General features: G+C 41.5%; 1 protein-coding gene across 7 annotated transcripts in view; it reads left to right on the top strand.

Annotated features, from left to right (window-relative positions):
• Positions 1 to 14277, top strand: part of mast2 (microtubule associated serine/threonine kinase 2) — a 133499-nt gene that overhangs the window by 77816 nt on the left and 41406 nt on the right. For 6 of the 7 annotated variants that reach the window (XM_026346252.1, XM_026346255.1, XM_026346254.1 and 3 more), the window contains one exon: positions 4484 to 4515. In XM_026346252.1, the coding sequence (XP_026202037.1) occupies positions 4484 to 4515 (32 nt within the window). Of the gene's footprint in view, positions 1 to 4483; positions 4516 to 6690; positions 7486 to 14277 lie in introns of those variants that run through there. The other variant, XM_026346256.1, reaches the window with a different exon arrangement.

Here is a 14277-nt window from a genome sequence, read left to right as displayed (position 1 = left end):
CTTCATTTACATCCCTACAAAGCCTTTTCTTGTTCGGTCCTTTTGGGTCACAGCTAAGATTAAAGTCTAAAGCAGTGTTTTCCTAATCTGAGGTTAACCCGGGTCACTTTATCATTACGACCGGAGCTGGTTTGATTGTACAACAGATCTTGTTTGATACAGATTATAAAGGTTAGACATTGATTATTTTAACCAGATCTGTGTGGATAGATTTCTGACTGAAAACTGGAACTTTCCTTTTCATAACAGGTCACTGTCTCTGTTCTGCTCTTTGTGTAACACGTTCATGTTTTGGACAATTTACACGATGGATATCTGTTTTTCATTAGTGTGTGTTTCGGAGCCTCTGCCCTGTGTCTTGTATATTGATGTACTGTCTGTGTCATTGTGTAGTCTCTTTGTTGCCACTGTTTTCTCATCAATATTCACAGTGCTGGTAATGAATTCTGGCTGCCGGCTGCTGCTGCAGCTCTAATTGTCTCCGGTGGAGCTCGGCTCCTCTGCATCCTCCTGTTAATTGCATGTTTTTAGTTGGACTAAAACATGTTATTATGATCGGGCCCCTGGGTGGAACAGCTAAATAAATGCTCCCACTCTTTACATATAGATTGGTTATTTTGCACACATTTCCACACAAATACACACACTGTTGGTCACAAGAACGTAAAGATCAGCATAGGAATTGTTGAACACATATTTAATGTTTGTGGCTTCACATTGTGGCATTTCATATTGGTAATGTTACGTACAGTACAGCCTGCGGGTTTGCAGGGTGTACTCCATAATACAAACTGTCATTTGTTGCAGTTCTATTGTAAATTTAAAGGTGACTCAGTGCATATAATGATGTTTCCTTTAGTGGCACAGCACTGCTGTCATAGCAGGACTTTCCACTTGTGTTCTGCCCATCCTCTCTTCTAAAGAGCAGAGCAGAAATCCAGTGTGTATTTACGACGATGAAATCATCTTGCTGCAGGAGAACTCTAGCTGGGGAAATCAGGATTTTCTAATCCCCTACCTGGATTACACAGACAGGGTTTCTCATTTTTCAGCACGTTTAACAAATTCTGTTACTGCAGAAAGCTTACTGGGACTTATTGATTGAAGTAGTCAGGTTCTGGCAGTTTGCGGAGTGGGTGGGGGCTGTGTAAGTGGACTTGTGTAGGACTCTTCCAGAATGAATTTGGATTAAGTCTGTTGTTTTGACCTGTACTCTACTCTCCTTCTGTAGCCCAGGCTCCCACATCACATCTTTGCATGTTACTGAGCTGTTACCTTTTTAGCCTACATCTCTTTACTGCCTCCTCCCCTCTCACTCCATCTATCTAATTACATTACCCTCCCTCTCTCCCTCTCCCTCTGCCTCTCTCAGCCATAAAGCCTATTATAGATGTGTGTATTGCATCGGGCAGATTGCTTCAGGCTTTGTGTTCTGCTCCTCTTATCCTTGCCGTCACCGGGGATAATTTCATCATGGCTCGCTTTGTGCCTCTTTAGTTTGTTTAACACAAGCATGCTGCTGTGTGTACAGTGTGTGTGTGTGTGTGTTTTTATGTTGGGCATGAGCTCTTTTTCCACCCTCTTTGGTTATTTTTGCAGGGTGGCTTTGGGGTGAACTTCCTCCCTCAGGGCTTAGATAGCAGCAGCTACAACACACACACATAATGTAATACAATAAACTGACAGACCAGGGCTTCAGACAGGCACCATTGCACTTACAGAGCTCTGTGTGGGCAGTTAGATGCTGCTGTGCTGTGCAGTGAAACAGTGGAGTAAACTTGAGGGTCCAGAGGTTAAGAGGTTGTTGAGAGTGATGAAGAGTTTGTTATGAAAGAGTTAACAGAGCCTGTTGAAGAAACTTTTTGAACCCTTCTCTTTTTTTTTTAAAATTCCTGCCATGTTTTATTGTTGATTCCAGTCTAACAGCCTCCAGTTATTAAAATATAGTTTTAATGAATTTAAGATATTGTAAAATATTCCCTATTTCAGCAGATGGATGCAAACAAACTCAAACATCAGAAAAACAAAAGAAACATTCTTAAGTGCAGCAGAAATGAGTAGAATCACATACTTCCTGGATAAAGTTTTAAGCCTTCATAAAGTGGGAGGGCTCGTGAGAGACAGATTGTAAAAGCAGAATAGTCAAATCTAGAGCAGGAAAGGTGTCCTTACATCCTGCACCTCAACAGCACAACAGACTTTCTGCTGCAAAGAAAGAGAAGGAAAATAAAACAAATGCTATGAAGTCAGATCATCAAAGCTCTGCCAGAGACATTATATATATATATTGTTGAAAGCCAAATAGTTTTCAACATGAATAATAAACAGACAGACGTGTAAAATCACTGCAGTGACCCTGCAGACTTATGAGTTACATTTAAATTAAAGCAGCCATTTTCCAAAACATGAAACCTCATTCCACCCTCCAATCTTTCCATCCTGCTTGTCTCGTGTCTGAAGCCTTGTCATTGTTCAGAGTGAGATGTGGCATTTTTAAAGGTGGATAAACAGGTGGAAACTCTTTAACTGTAATGTACTGTAAATACACAGCATGTTAGGGCTCGTTACAGCAGAGAGAATTCTAAAAAGTCCTGAACCTGAACCATTTCCTGTCCTCCTGGGTCTGGACAACATCTGTTTACAGGGCTAATAGAATCACTGCGTCTGGTCTGAATGACAGAAACGCACACAAACACACAGGCTAATTGGTCATTTTGGGCTGATCTGTTCTGTTCCAGTCAGGCTAAATAAAAACCTTAATAAACTTTGATTGATGTAATCGGAGTTTAGGACACACAGGCTGACACTGCAGAGCACTGCCATACACTCACTCACCCACTCACTGCTTCTACTAAATTCCATCATTTCCATTAGCTTATCTGTGCAGCGAGATATGAAGAGATTGAGGGAGTTTATCTGACTCAGATGACACAGACTTCCCACGCAGGAACACAGAGTGTGAGTTAGAGCCGGTGTGACAGACAGACAGTGTGATGGAGCGATAAAGGCAGGTACAGCTAAAAGGTGTGTGTCTCTTCTCTCTGTGTGTGCTCTGCAAGATCTCAGGGGGCACCATTAGTTAATTTAATTCATCATAGAGCTGGGGATTTTTAAACAGCAATGCAATATAAGGTATTAGGTCTCTGCAATGATCATAAATGATCAACGTTGTTCTTATTGATGTGAGGCTGAGAAGCGGCTGAACACTAAATAGTCATGTAGCTGGTCTTTACATTAAATAAAACTGCACATGAACACAGCTTTGTAATAAAAGTTTTTGAATCTGTCAGTTTACCTTTTCAAAATGTGTATTTATATTGTAATTATTGTTTTCATGCATGCCAGTAAAGTGAAACGAGCCAACTGAAGATATCCTTGATCTCTGAGTGAATACCATTTTTCACCATTTTTATCTAAACTATGAAGAACATGTTTTGCAGATTGAGAATTTAAACAAACTGTTTTGACAATCTATCCATATATTTGTACTATTTTCAAGCATCAAAAGAAAATATAATAGCAGTACAGAAACTGAGGAACCAAACAGACATGGTTTGAACATCTATTTACCTTATCTACACTCAGACCTACACTAATTAGTGCTCTTGGCCAGATGGTGCTCTCCAGGAAGGCTGTAATGTCGGTGGTCTGTTTCCGCGGCTGTCAGCTTACAGGCTGTGTACGTCTGAGTTATGTGTTGCTTCATTTCAGGTGGTTCACCAAAGTTCAAACATAAATAAAAGATGCTGTAAAAACAAAAAAGGGAGAGTAAGCTTTTTTCACAGACAGACCTCGTTCACACATCCACATTCAAAGGTGGCAGGTTGGCATCTTGGCTCCAAGTTTGTCTGTGGGTCCTGCAGGTAGATGTCTGTGAGCCCTGATGATCATAATGATGCAGCTCCACCCCCTTGTGGTGACTGTTTGAAGGTGCACAAAAGAAACTCACCTTTTCACTTTCAAATGGAGACATTGTCTTAGTAAAGCAAGTGACCGCTTCTGCTTTATCTGGCTTCTTCTAGTTTAGTGTTTGAATTAGAATAGACTGGATCCCACTAAGAGAGTATCTGTGAAGACTATGTGCTCAATTGAGGTATTAATTTCCTTCTTTATAGTCTTTGTCTATCAACAGGATTTGTTTCAACATGTTGAAAGTAATTTGTTTTAGTTGTGTGCTTGATTGCACGACATCATTCGTGATTCATATCAGATTAAAGTCTATAAAATGGCCTATGAGTTATTGTTGTAGCTTTAATGCACATTAACAGGTTTTGAACAACTCACTGGTGGAAAATCATGAGGAATCCGCATGCTGCCTGTACAGGTTATATCACAGCGACACCTGTAGGTCAAACTGATGTACTGAGCTTTTTAAAGATACAAATACTGCACCGTTCCATAAAAACAAAGTACTTCTTAAACTGCTCATTCATATAGTTTCAAAATTCACATAATTTAAAACTCTCTTTCTTGTCTCTTACAGAAGGAGTTGAGCCTTCCCAGAAGAGGCAGCTTGTAAGTACCCACCACCCTGTCTCTGTCTAATCAGTACTTGTCCTGCCTGCAGTGTTACCTGAAAAGTTTGGAAAGCTTTGAGACTGCAATGCAATGAACCAGACAGAGATACAAACTGTGAATCAGAAGGAGGTGGAAGGTTCTGTGAAGGCTTCAGTTTTCTGTCTTTTTAGTAAACTTGCTCTGCTTTTGTTCACCTAGAAACTCACCCAGTAATTACTCACCCAACTCACAACTCACCCCTTTAAATAGTTAGAAACAGAACAGTACTGTTGGATTCTCCGCTTTGTCTCAGCTGTTATTTCATATCAAGTTATTCAGAGTGAGTCTCCAGTCAAAGGTGAAAGGACAACATTGAAAGGCCACTGAGTTCTTCTGTGTGTGTGTGTGTGTGTGTGTGTGTGTGTGTGTGTGTGTGTGTGTGGGGCAGAACAGCTGAGCATCACACTAATGATGGATGCAGTCCTATTTATATCTGCAGCTGACTGAATGTCCTGTTTTAAGAGTTTTACGTGTTTGCGTGCGTGTTTGGAAACAAAAGTCAGACATACATGTTCATGTTGTGAGGTAGAGGCGTCCTCCGTCTTAAATACTGCATCAGCATGGGTCAGTGTCTTGATCCTGGTTGTGATTATTTGATAAAGACGTTTGCATGGATCACTGAACGAACATTCTAATATCTTTACATCTTCAAATCAGCTTCTTCTTAGTTTGAGTTTGTTTCTTCATTAGTCTCAGTTGAGTTTTTATGTGATGGAATCATTTCGGATTTATTTTAATATATTTTTATTTCAGTTTTAGTGTTAGTGGCTGCCTTACTTACAGCAGGACAACATGCACGCACACAACTGGTCCAATCTGGAATTCCCATTTTTTTTTTTTTTTCTGTAAAGATCCCATTTCCTGTGCTAAGAATCAGTTTTTTCATATTGATCATCCAGAGGTTTGCTGTGTGTGCTGTTTCCTTAATCTTTGGACTCGCACATTACTGGGAAACCATTAGATTATAAGAATGAAAAAACAATACAATTATAAATATATTGTGGCTGTAGGTGCAATTGAAACGTCCAATTGAAAAACTTATTTCTTTAAATATTTTGAATTTGATGCCAGGATCTAGATTTTTCAAACGACAATGGATGTTTTGAGAAACACTAACAGTGAATTTAAAATCACAACTACAAATACTTCATATTTTTTGTTCATCTGGCAAAACTTACTTTCCATTTAGAAACTTCTCAAAAGTTTAGAATTTATTTACAAAAAGCAAAACATGATGTCTCACAACATATTCAAACATTAATGAGTGATGTAATTTAACAGTTGCACCCATTTAAGTTGCTGATTTGATAAAATGAGAAAAGTTTTTCCACTCAGCGAGTGTGAACTTTAGAAGATGCTCGTTTGCAGTTTGGTTTGTTACTAATTCAGTTTGTTATTATAAAGGCAACCGAGTGAATCAAACTCGTTAATCATTTCTCTCGTGGGTAACAACAAGAGCACAGAGTCTTATCAGCAGGGAGGAAACTTCAGGGAAAATCTGTGGGAAAATCACTTACTCTCATGACACACACACAGACACACACTCTCATCCAGATTGGTGTGTAATGACAAACTCACGTCCCGCGGCTGCTTTTACGTCAATCCAGTAATCGCTCCACATTAACTGTGTTTGAGTAGCACCATCCAAGTCCGAGCCCTCTGCGATCCAGTCCATTGTTTATGAATTAGCATTCTGGCATGTGAGCTGCATTTAGCCTATCAGGGTCAGCGGTGTCCCCCGGCTTCTCGGAAACCAGAACAGAGGAGGAGAGAAGACAGCTGCACGTCCTACATGGTTTTATAATATGAAGACAACATCGCTTGTGTCAGCATGTCTGAAAGAAGCTCCTTCTCGTTAAGGGTTTGTGATCGGTGCTCATCATAAACAAAACACGTCCTTAATAAAAGCCTTTATTAGCCGCTGTTGTTTCTGCTTGTGTTACAGTTTTGCTTCATCTTTATAGTTGATAAACTTGTTAAGTAAAACCTAGAAGAGATAACATAGAACCCAACGACTCCGCTTTACCTCCTGTATTCATCCTCCCACCTCGCACTCTCTCTCCTTCCTCCCTCACTCACTCCCTCAGTCTCTCTGTCCCTCTCGTGGCTGTTCGGCGAGGACTCAGTCGGTCCTCTCAGTTGACAGTCGACTGTCAGATCACAGCGACAGATAAGCTGAGAGTTCCAGGAACTGAGGGGGATTAACTGGCAGGCTGTACCCAGGAAAACCACATCGTCCCTGGGGATGTGCAGGCAGGAGCGTCCGTCTGGAGTTGACAGTCCACGAGCAACAAGTCGAATTTGAAGGATTTGTTTCTTCTTTGTTGTCACATGATGGAGCTGCTCAGAACTTTGTGTCTTCTCTGAGTTTTCTGGATTTGTTTTAACAGCAGTAGAGGAAGGAAGAGTCTGCAAATGGACCCATTTATCTTGTGTTTTTTAATTTACTGTGGATTATTCAGAGGAAGTCAAAATGGGAAAAAGGAAATCCCAAATGAGTTTCTGTGTAATATACACTGAGCTTGTTTATCCGACACAGAGGAACGTGTGTGTGGTCTGCACGTAGCTCCACAGGCTGTGTGTTTGCGTGTTCTCTGAGGCAGCCTCAGTTTGTGACTCAGCAAGTCGGTGCTTGCTGGTGAAGTAACACTCTACCCCAGATACATCACATAACTGTGTGTGTGTCTCTGTGTGTAGACGAGCAGGTGGTGACGTAACACACACATTCAGGCGCTCTGGTCTTTACATTTAAAAGTGCTGTCAGCGTCTGACTCATGGAGGAGCTGCTTGGTTGTCAGTATGCATTTGGTGCACAGATGAGCTGATGCACTCCGGTGGATTATTAAAGATTACAGCTGAGCCTTTTGTCCCGGGACACAAGATGAAGAGGAGGAAGGAGAGAGCAGGAGCCCCACACCTCCGCCTCCAGTAAGAGTGTGTGTGTACTCTGGATATCTGTGGATATCTGTGTGTGTGTGTGTGTGCGTGTGTTTTTGTATTGCTATCATTGTGAGGTACAGCTTACATTTTTAACGATTGGACTGAGGACATTTTAGCCGGTACTCACAATGAGAAGGGTTAAGAATAGGTTTTAGGGTTGGAGGAGGAGTTAGGAGTAGGAGTTTGGGAGTTAGGGTAAAGTCTAATGTGAGGCAGTTAGTGGTGATGGTTAGGGTTAGAATAAGGTAGTACAGGTGATAAATTAAAAAATTAAAACAGAGTAGATTAGCGTAGCCATTAGCCTACATGTCAGTAGGGGGCTGGAGTATGAATTAAGTCACTTCTTGTGTCCTTACACTGACTGCCATACAATAATGTGTGTGTATGTGAGAGAATGCAGATCAAATTAATATCAGATGTTCTTTTTTAAGTGGACGGTATTTATTGGAAACAATCCAAACACCATGAGTTCATTAAACCAAATTAAAAAATACGTTTCTAGAAAATGCTGCTTTAGAAGTATTTTTGCTGCCACCTGCTGTTGCTGTTTTACATATAGCTCAATAATATGGGACAAACCTATTCTCAGAGAATCAGCTGAGAATTCATGCATGCAATCTTATCACATATTTTTAAATAGAAATATCCTGCAAAATTTAACTTGGAGAGGCGCTGCCTGTGAAGTCAGTCACAGAACAGAACTGGCAGCAGTGCAGATATTTGCTTTTTAAAGTTTTTTAGAGATGCTTTCTGTTCCACTGTTTTCTCCATGGCAGAGCGCAGCAGACATAATATGTCTGATACCTGGAAGGCTCTGTGAAGCAGAGTGGATTGATTTTAAATCTATGCTAGTCTGGCCATATTACATGTTTATAGGCTATAAAATACAGATAAAGTACGGGGGGTAAAGTTACGGCTGCTTTAACTCCATTTGCCTCTTCCTTTTCCTTTTCCAACTTTTTTGGGGGGAGGGGGGTGAAAAATTTAGACAGATACATGGGAGGAAATATTATTTCTGTTAAAAGCTGTGGAATTCAAATATTCTGCCTCCAAACTAAATACTAAACAGCTTGGTCTAAAAAGTGAGAATGAGGCAAACTCCAAATGTCTGACAGAGTCACAGCGTCTCCGTACGTAAGCCAATCGAAACACGGCCGTGAGCTGAGGCTGAGTTCACTTCTGTTACATATATTCATAACACCTTACGTGCATAGTGCACATACACACTGAGTCACTGAAGCACTTGGACACTTAGGTAAGATGGAAAACCAGGAGGAGACAGAAACGTGAGAAGGTGAAACAGGGAGGGAAATCCTTCAGCTCAACATGCAGATATTCTGAGAGTGTTTCCCTACACACCAGTCACACACACACACACATGGAAATGACACATTTTCCCTAGCTATGAGAGTCTGTTGGGAGTCACTGACACACTGAGTTTGTGATATACTATAATAAGATGATATTAATTTAATACACGTAAATAAATAAATAAATAAATAAATAAATAGGCTGGTGTAGTTAAATTAACTGCTCAAAGTTGCAGCCAGAAATACGCTGATAACTAAAGGCTTTTTGTTAACCTGAACAAGGAGGACTCATTTACACTGTGCTGGGCAACTCTGCACATACTGTGTGTAGCTTTAGGCCTCCCAGCAGGTGGTCTCAGCCATTCTGTTCCCACCAGCATGGGGAAGGGACATGGAGACCCACTGCCATAAGGCCCTCATGCCATGCAGGCCTGTGCCAACTGTCATCTGAGCTCTGCAGAGCAAAGGCAGATGTTTTTTTTCTACATTTTTCACAAATCTCTTTAAAATTTGATCCAGATCACAGTGAACTTGTTAGACCTGGTATCTGCTTCCACTCCTCCACTCCCATAAGTCTCAATATGACTGAACTCTTTCATTCTGCTGCCATCTCATCTCCTCCCATCCTGACAGAGTTCTGTGAAGTTCATCCAGAACTTTCTGTCCAGCCGTTTCCAACTGTGATAAGTTAGTGCGTCAGGCTCCCCGCCTGCTGTGGGGGGACATCTGCAGGCAGGCGGAGAGTACGGATCAGTGGGTTGAGCCTGGCACTGCTGCTGCCTCAGACACTGAGGGACTCGGGATGTGCTCTCAGACAACATGATCTCAATGGTCCGAGCTACTTTTTGTCAAAGCCTCTATCAAACCCTTAAAAGACATATTTAGGAGGTCATGTCAGATCGGTTCTCATGTGGCTCTGGGGGAGGTTTGTCAAGTTTGTTAAAGAGACACATCACAAAGTTATCATCAAGGCTCATCACACTACGAATGTTTCATGGAAAGGTTGCGTTATAAACCAGAGGACATTGACTTTTTTATCAGGGAAGGCTGATGGAGTTATGCCGTCAACAGCAAGTATGTCCAACAGATTTAGTAGAATGTCTCACATTCTGCTTCTCACATTTTGGCCTTTCTGTTTTTACATTTATCTGTCCCTGGGGTGGGGGTGCAATACAAACTAGATTTACTATTTAATTTGACGGATGTCTGCATCTTTCAGTCCAATAAAACTGAGCCAGTTACCATTTGGTATAAATACTGATATGTGCAGTCCCACAGTTGTCTTTATTTTACTCATGAAGTCTGGCATTAGGCACAGCAGGGAGACAGTGGAGGAAAGTCAAACAACATATGGACAGTGTCTCCACTCTTTTTTTCAATCCGATTCTCAGATAAAAGTTACGCCACACAAACAAACATTTAAATCCAACTGAGCAGTTCACATCACACATCCCTCTGTCCTCACCCTTCTCTCTTCCTCCTTTCTTCATCCGTTCTTTCATCCCTCCCCTTCGTCTGTTGGCAGAATCTCGTCGCCGGCTCAGCTGCGTTGCCACGGCAACAGCAGCCTCCTCCAGCACCTGCTGTCCCCCACCTCCTTTCATCCCTCTGTTGTTCAGCCCCCCATCGTCTCCCTCTTTCCCTCCTCTTCCTCTCCCTCCCTCTGTTCCTCTGACAGCCCTCTGTCGGCCTCTGTTCACCAGCGAGGAAACCCCTTCCTCTGGAGGTAAGACCCACGTTGTGTGTCGGCCCCTAACACACCTGCTTGTTTGTGTTGTCTCCTGTTTTCCCACCTTGTGTTTTTATCAGCAGACACTGGTTTAGAAGACTCAACTGACAGGGCACAGACAGGAACCAGCAAGCGGCTCTAATGAGCTGTGTTTGCTGAAGACTTGAAAGTTGTTGTGCAACCTTTGTAGTTTTTAGTTTTGAGCATAACTCTTTAATATTTTATTGATCACCAAAAAGTAATACTTTTTTTGTTAAGGTACTGCAATAAACAGGCCTCGAAACTAAATCAAGAACTGAATCGTTTTGGCATGCTACATAAGAAGTACCATGATAATGGATGTAAAAACCTGGATTTATGTGCACATTTTATATTTTAGATCCTTACAGAATTATATGGAAAACACAACCACAAGGTAGAATTACTGTATATAGAAAACACAACACCCCCTCTTGTGTAGAAGGAGGTGTAGATCTTTAGATACGTCAGCTTCTGAAACTTTTATTGTTCTTACTTCGCTCAAACTTTGTCTTATTTTCTTGTTCTCTGTCTTCTCTTATTTTACAAACTGCTCATTTAAGATTAAGTTAATTGTATAACCACAAATGCCATGACCCACAAATCATGGCAAGATGATCTCTGGTAGATCGTGACATATCATATTAGATATTCAAACTAGAAAGGCCTTTGACAGAGGCATTATAAGATATATGAGTCCTTCGTTCTGTTTACTCTCATCGTGTAATGTTTGTTCTCTGTGTGAATGAAGCCTTACACATTATCAAGTTGTGTTGAAAGATGAGCAGTGGTTATTTCTGCAAACTCACTCTGGTGGTTCCCGCATTAGACAGTGATACATCAGAGTAAAAGCGAGTGGCATCAATAAAATCCTTAATGCAATATTGATGCATGTATTTACACTGACGCATTGTTCGAAAACTAATGGTTGAATTAAACTATATTGACACCAGCAAATACCACCCAACATTTTTTTTCCTGAATGAAAATGTGGGATTTCTGGCCTGTGATGTGTTTGAGGACTATAACACAGCAGGTGCTCATAACATAAGAAAACAGCAGCAGGCTGTGTTTTATAATGGAGCAATTTTCAGGTAAATTAATAATATGATTCAGGATGGAATCAAACATCTGCTGATAAACATCTGTAAACTGATAACTGCTCAGTCCCCGCTCTGTATTGAAGTCAGCAAGAACCCGACTGAGAAGCAGAGGGGTTAGAAGAAGAAAAGAGCATCAGAGAGGGAGGGAGGAGGCACTGCTGAGTGGAGAGAGAGGATCAGAGGAGGGAGGAGGGGGTAGACACAGCAGCGGCTCCCACACACGCTCGCTGTTGCCGGTGTGACAGGTAGAAGCCAGCGTCTGTTTGCTAACCACGTCCTGTGCTAAGTGCGGCCGTGTCACAGCGATGCTCGAGTGTCTGTGCTGGCGTTAGCATGTCTGACTCCTTCTGGACGGTGCTCTCAAATTTCTCACTGCCTGAGAGAAGCATGCTGCGGCGTTCCAAGAGGTACACGCTTAGATCAGAGCAATTCGTTTTATTAGTTCATTCCTCTGGTAGCTCGTGTCTTGTTCTCCTCATCGCTCCTCTCTGTCTTGATTAATTTTCTTTTTCCTGCTACATGTGTCCATGATTTTCATTTTTTTCCTGCTCCATTCCTGATTTTCTCTTTTTTCCTTTCATCTTCATCATCCTCATGTCTGCACGTCTGCTCAGCAGGAATTCTTCCAATGTGAAGGTCGGCGAACTAAATTTGGCTTTTGATGGATAAACAGCTCTTTCTGACTGTGCTTTTTTGAATGGGAGTTGCTGCCACATGTATCTCTGCTGGCATGTATCCTAGAACTGCAGTGTGTGTGCTCTTTTTATTTAATTACCTCTATGTGCGTAAGATTTGCGTATTTGTGATGCAAGTCTATGTTGCAAGGCGTGATTTGACATTTGTACAAGCAACTGTTTGTCGTCATGTCTTCTTCTCTTTTCTGTCACTCCCTCAGTTGACCTCTCTCCTCTGTCAGTCAGAGCCAGAAGTGGCTTCTCCAACAGGCAAGGGAGCCAGAGGCAGAGCTGTACTTACCACTTTGAAGCAGCAATTTTCTTCCTCCTCCCTGTAATAACGGGGGTAGCTGCCACACACATGGACAAATTTCTCCTTCTGTGCTCCTTGTCACTGCCTCCTGTTGTGTGCGATTGTGTCGACAGTGTTTTTAAAAGAGAGAGGGAGGTTGTGATGTGAGACAGAGGGACTCCTGCATAGCAACAGGCTCTGGCAGTTTTTGGATTGGTATAGTCGACAGCTTGTTTCAAGCTGTAATCAGAACAAAACTGATTGAGTGCTTTCACAGAAAGAGAGCACTTCTCACATCAGTTACCATTTTACCAAGAACAGTCATTTATGATCCTCCTATCTGTTCCCATGTTGTTAACTAGACTTAAACCACTTTCCTGATTTTGATTCAGAAAGTTTTCATTGTCATCATCCCATGATCATCTTTATTGTTTGAGTTTCAGGTTAGAGAGCTATAGACAACACACCGTAGCAGACACGGTCATTGTGTCTGCACCTCTAACAATTAATAGTGTGTTTCTCCAGTCATGTGTTTCTTCACTGTCCTCTCTCAATTATCACTGACTAGATAAGAACAAGTGCATGAATTTGACCCAAATAGAGGTTTGGGTTGGTGCAGTAATGATACTTCATTACTAGATGATTTTTCAAGTTTAAAATGGTGGAATTATAATTCCTCTTTATGTAACAGTGCCTCTGGCCTTGAAACTAAATAGCTCCTGTGTCTTTAAGTATCTTGTTTCATTCACTCCTTTCCTTCTTATTGGTCAGCTTGTGGAAATCTTCCTGTGGGCCGAGCTATGTCCAGTTGGTAAAATTCAGCTGCATGCTGTGGCAGGTTGAGAAAACAGTCATTCGTAAAGAAATCTGTTGCTGCCCTGTAACTGTACCCATTATTCTTTCATGGTTTAGTTTTTTCAAAAGTAAACAAATTAAAATGTCCTTCACAGCCAAACAGCTTTTTCTTTAAGATCGATGTAAGAACACGTGAATTAGCGCTAGTTGTGGGCAGAGTGGTGGCAGGTAACCTGACTGACCAACAGTCATTTAAGGATTTCTTGGTGCCAGCCAACGCAGCCTTGTGATCCAACATTGGATCAAAAGTATAGTATGACTTGAAATGTTAAGCAAGACTGAACCAGGAGACCTTGTTCTGATGACCTCAGAGACCTACAGGATCTGAATTGGATCAGCGGTTCACTATTTTACTGTATGGTACAGCAAAGCTATGACCTGAAGCATAAGTAAACTAGTGTTATAATACTTATAATACATATTTTATTAGCAAGACATCCTCATTGTCTTAGATAAAATGTGGATTTGCATTCTCTTCTCTCTGACTTGTTTGTCCTGCAGTTTTCCTTAAGGGCATTAACCCTGTAGCTAGTCACAGCAGAGCAAGAGATGCAAGTAAATAAAGAGGAAACACACACAGTCACAGAGACTGCTGATGGCCATCACATTGATTTCCTGTGGTGGCCATAATCCTCAGACCAACATTATTGACTGGACTGTGGGAAATGAGTTTAGCTGTAGATCTTATCCATATACACTCACCTGCCCAACACTCGTGTGTGTGTGTCACGTGGATTATTTGAACTCCCACATAGCTGTTTGCTCAACGCTAGTTTCCTGTATCTCTCCTGTCAGCTCT

This window comes from Anabas testudineus, chromosome 4, assembly GCF_900324465.2.
Source record: "Anabas testudineus chromosome 4, fAnaTes1.2, whole genome shotgun sequence".
Classification (NCBI taxonomy): Eukaryota; Metazoa; Chordata; class Actinopteri; order Anabantiformes; family Anabantidae; genus Anabas; species Anabas testudineus.
The sequence above is the reverse complement of the archived record's forward strand: the minus strand, read 5'-3'. Positions and strand labels throughout refer to the sequence as shown.